The sequence below is a fragment of the Bidens hawaiensis genome, unplaced genomic scaffold, assembly GCF_021521415.1.
Source record: "Bidens hawaiensis isolate Kalapana, Puna unplaced genomic scaffold, B.hawaiensis_p1.1 tig00003488_1, whole genome shotgun sequence".
Taxonomy (NCBI): domain Eukaryota; kingdom Viridiplantae; phylum Streptophyta; class Magnoliopsida; order Asterales; family Asteraceae; genus Bidens; species Bidens hawaiensis.
This window is the reverse complement of record NW_027491195.1, coordinates 949,715-954,740: the sequence shown is the minus strand read 5'-3', so window position 1 is coordinate 954,740 and position 5,026 is coordinate 949,715. Positions and strand designations below refer to the sequence as shown.

Genomic DNA, 5,026 nt, shown 5'->3' with positions numbered 1-5,026 from the left:
TATTTTTATTTGCATTTTCCTTTAGGAATTTAATTTAATGTTTCTTTATTACATTTAGTTTCTATATTAAAAAAAATATTTAAAAAATTCTAAATATTTATAATAGACTTCAACCACCAAGTACAAAACAGGATATAAATAAAGTATTTAAAATGTATACATATAAATAATGAAAGTTTAAATACACAAAACTAATAGATAAAATAAATTGATACAATAATCAGGCCCTCTAGGACATCAACCCATGCATTTGGTAGAGTACACTCCACGTTTTTTTTCCGTTTTTACCCTTGTTTTTTGGGGTTTCGTCTTTTGCTATAGTGGGCATTCTTTGTTATCTTTTTTTCGTGGCGGTGGTGCTATGGGTTAGGGCTGGGTTTCCATTACAAACTTCGGCATAGATTGGGGTTGGTAAACAGTTGCTTGAGCTAGATACGCATTTTGTTGGTGTTAAGATGCGGCCCAATTTGTGTAATCGATCGCCGTGCCAATGGGAAGGTGAGGATGATAAACTAAACTTGGATGGAATAAGTGGCTCGGGTTGATTAGGTTTATCCAGGTTGTTGATTAGGTTTAAGATCGGGTGGTAGAGGTCCATCGAGTCAAGTTGAAAAATGTTTGATTGGAAAATGTATTCAAAAGACTGAGTGAGACGAGACTAGTGGGTAAAAAATGAGACAAAAAGTTGATAAGTATAAAGAGTTAAATTTGTTTACACTTTATTTATTTTTTGCCCCCCCCCCCCCCCCCCCCCCCCCCCCCCCCCCCCCCCGCGTTTGTAGCGATGTAGAACCATTGTTGAGCTGGGGAAAGGCCCACTATAAATGCCCTTTAAGAGTCCCCTACACTTTAGGTGCCTATGTGTTCAAAAGTGGTCCTTATTTCCCACTTGTCACCATCCGATACAACTTCAGAGTGTATAACAATTTGATCCATACTAATCGATGATATTCGTATTCAAACTAGGGTGTAGAAAACAATAGCAATTGTAGTTTCTTTTCCATTCAACTTTAGACAAACTTCATCGATTCCTTTTATGAAAATCGTATCATTTTCGTGTGTCCTTGATTCTATTCCAAAACATTTTATCATAAATACGAGCAAATCTTTATTTCTCTTACATATTCCTTAGAAAGATAAATTTAAGTTCCATATATTGTGGCTGGACCGATTATATAGGACTTGAAACGATGCAATGATGATCACGCGGATTCAATAATTTTCATAATCGAACAAACGATGTTATTTCAACCCTAACAAACTTCAAGCGACGATATGAATTACTTGGCCTATTTGGTTGGCTTGTGACCCATACCATAGGGCCGTTTTTGGGAATTATAAAAAAATTCTGGGGCGAAGGTGACAAAAAAATTAGGCCAAGTAAAAGGGGTTTTTGGTTTGGCTTAAACAATTTAATTTTTAAATTAACTTACTTGGTTATAATTTGGGTTGTGTAAAAAAACTTTTTGTACAAAAATAGACTTAAACATGTATCAAATGAGACTAGAATACACAGTCTTTTGGTTGGAAATCATAACCCTTTGCTACTAGACCAAACTAGCGGTTATATAAATGAATTATCTATATAGAAGTAAAAGTGACATGTAAGTGCCACAAGACTCATTTTGATTATTTTATTGTTTTTTTTTCTTTCAAAATACGTTTGTTTGTTTTTATAAGTTATCCCAATGATTTTTTTTTATTTTTAATTTTCGCCTTTCAAAATTTGTTTGTTTTTTTGTTTTTTAAGTTATGCTTATACCCAACGAACGTAACAAATTCTAACAATATTTGCGTCTGCTTGCCGTCTAACGCTCGGATTTTACCAATGTCCATGTTTTAAAGTTCAAGTTTTACCAACGCCTAGGCTTCACCAACAACACCCTGATTAATACTCGGGTTTTACCAACGTCCAGGTTTACCGACCCAATAAACGCCGCTTTATATATTTTAATTTCTTTTATATGCATATGCTAATAGTCATTTTATTTGTTAATTTCACGAACTTATCTTTTGTTTTTAGTTATGGTACCGTAAAACGTAACCAATGTTGGCTGAATATAAGTCGAGTCACCGTCGCAACACTCAGGTTTTAGCAACTGAAAAAAAGTTGTTTTAAATTAATTAAATTTTTATACAATAAGTTATATGAGTGCAGCTACATTTTTTTATTATTTTTTTAAATATATTAATTTGAAGAATCTGTGTTTTAGTTTTAATCCGGTAACGTAATGAACGTAGGTGATACCGACAGAGTTCGCATTAGCTTGCCGTTGCAACGCTTAAGTTTTACCAACAGAATTTGACGCAACGCGCACGAGAAATCATTAGTTTAAATATTAAATATACATATTGTTTTTCATGAAAGTATATATAAATTTTTTAAAAAATAAACTTCGGACCTAGCACGATGGTCGACGGACCTCGAGTCGGAGTCCGTCGACCACCCTGCCCTTAAAGGCCGGCCCTGCCAGACCATTAGGTCTGAAATTTAACTAAATCGACCCATAAGAGGATTATATAAATTACAATCTCCGCTAGGTGAAAGACCAATAAAATGTTCGATTTACATTTTGTATTTCATTTATTGATCATGACCTCTTCCAATAGACACGAGAAAGTTACATGTTTTCATCAAATGATCATTGTTTGGTCGTATAAATGGAGACAGGGGTAAAAGAGACACTCTCTTCCTCTTTCGCTATAAAATGAGGCAGCTTGCATGTGATTCCTTTGCAATTGATTGTAGTAAACTACTAAACTTCTTGTTTATTGCATACCCATGATCAGTCATGATATGTCATAAATACATTGTCTTTGCTTGTTATGGAATTGCTATATATCGGCAAGCTTACCTTCATGGGCTTCTACTCCACACCGACACTTTAGTTTTCTTTTTGGCATCCATTCAATGTAGTGGTAAGATATGATCCATCTTTCACAAGTTTTTTTTTACTATGTCAATACAAGTATAATATGGATTACTTGCAAATCTCTCTCTTGATCTGTTGGTGAGAGTTTGGACCAACATATTCTAAGAAACACAATAAATGTCTCTAAATGGGTTGAACCTAGACGTCAATAACTTGCTCAGGTAACATATAACAAGATGTTACATATTTTTTTTTTTTTCATCCGAATCATCAATAATTATTTTGTCTTGATCTCAAGCTTCAAGGATTATTTAAAAATAATTGGTGGTTATAAGTTATAACAATTTGATTATAAACTTTTTAAAATACTATTTTATTTATTAAAACACACTTTTATAGGTGTAGCTATACTAAATTGGCCTAACCTTCGGTTCCCGTAACCAAGTTTTTCTTTATCATTTCTTTTATACTTTTTCTTACTTCATCCATACTTTTTACTTTTTAGGAAGTGTGGGGGGCAAACGGCACCCTCTACTTCTACTTCTAACTAAAGGCGAAGAGCCGGCATTGCAAGCAAATAGAGAGCCTCCGCCCGGTTGCGAGCCGGAAAGCGTACCAGCAGTTTGAGTCGCGAAGTGGTGATCATCAGTATAAGATATAACTTTATATATATCCAATATGAATTTTTGATTTTTGAATTCTTCAAAACGTGTGTAATATGCATATATGTTCATTGTGTATTTGTATTATGATATATACTTGGTCATTTTCCATCACTAAAATAACAAATTAAAGTTCACTTTTTATAAGAATAAAAATATCACACTAACATAATCATTAAGTTACATAATCACAAACCAACATATATTAATGGTTTAACATAACATCTACATGCATACAGGTTTATCAAAATGATCTAAAAGTTTTCAATTTCAAAATTTCAATTTCAAAATTCTCTAACCAAACATTTCAATTTCAAAATTCTCTAACAACAGATAAGATAGAGTATTCCCACGACCCAAATTAACAAATCAACCAAATTGCTTTGTTTAAACCCCTAAACTAATGACCATTTCGCCATCTATTATACCACAACACCACAATAAACGTACGTACAATGAACTGAACAAACTAACAAAGTATTAAAATCACCAAAACCAGGGTTTTGCCTCTTAGACAACAATTAACATAAACCAAACACGTAACTCACGGTTTAACTAGTGATCGAGGAGATCTCGAACACTCGCACAAAGCCCTTTTGTCATTTAATCACACATTGAATCGAAAAACCTAAAACAGTGTTTCATCAACTTTCATGTTTCATCTCTCTAGGATCAATCAAATATGATGCAGCATTCAACAACGACGATGATGATTCCAAGCTGCAAACAAAAAATAAATAAATAAATAAATAACCAACATTAAATCAAAATCAAGATTTTTCATAAAGTAATTAGGGTAATTTTTTGCTCAAATTACTTGAAATCATAAGCTTCTTTTGTTCCCAAAAAAGATTGTTGGCCATTAACATTACAAAACTGTTGGAACTCATCAAACAACTGCGGCTGATTCGCGGTCATATCAACCGCGGTTTTCGCACGATCATCATCCCACACATAACCAACATTATGATCACTCGTTGGATTATAATAAAACCCTAAATCACGTCCTCCGTTAATCATCGAACTAGCCCAATCACTCGGCCCTTCAACAACTTGATCATCACTAACCACATCATGCGAACTTTGTCCCGAATTCACACTCCTTGTATACGCGTCAAGAACCCCACGAACGTGTCGAAGTTCTTGAACCGATTCGGCCAACCTTTGCTGCAAATGAATAATAACCCCATAACACCCATGAACACGATGAATCTGACGTATGTTTGACTCGTATTGGATGGATTTCATGGCTTCTTCTTTCTGTTCATCGTTGGTCAACTTGCTTAGAATCTTTAGGATGTGTCCAACGCCGTAAAGACTGTGGACGTTTTGGAAGAGCTTGGGTTGGTTGGCCGGGAGGAAAGGGGCAAGGGGGCAGTCGGGGGGCGGCGTTGGAAGCGGCAGGCGGGGCGAGAACCACCCTTGGCTGTCATGGGGATGGGATTAAGGGTTAAAGAAGAGGATGTGTTGTTAACTATAAGACTGAAAAGT

General features: G+C 34.9%; 1 protein-coding gene across 1 annotated transcript; it reads right to left on the bottom strand.

The window, feature by feature from the left end:
• Positions 1 to 4,179: 4,179 nt before the first annotated feature.
• Positions 4,180 to 4,783, bottom strand: LOC143623542 (uncharacterized). Its single transcript, XM_077094427.1, has 2 exons — positions 4,353 to 4,783; positions 4,180 to 4,255 (listed from the first exon to the last, which is right to left on the bottom strand). Exons 1-2 carry the CDS (start codon positions 4,781 to 4,783, stop codon positions 4,180 to 4,182), a joined length of 507 nt encoding a protein of 168 aa, XP_076950542.1.
• Between the last annotated feature and the right edge of the window lie 243 nt (positions 4,784 to 5,026).

Coding starts and splice junctions, on each gene's coding strand:
- LOC143623542 (XM_077094427.1), bottom strand. CDS start 4,783: ATGAAATCCATCCAATACGAGTCAAACATACGTCAGATTCATCGTGTT. Junction 4,256..4,352: donor AAAGAAGCTTATGATTTCAA/GTAATTTGAGCA, acceptor TTTTGTTTGCAG/CTTGGAATCATCATCGTCGT.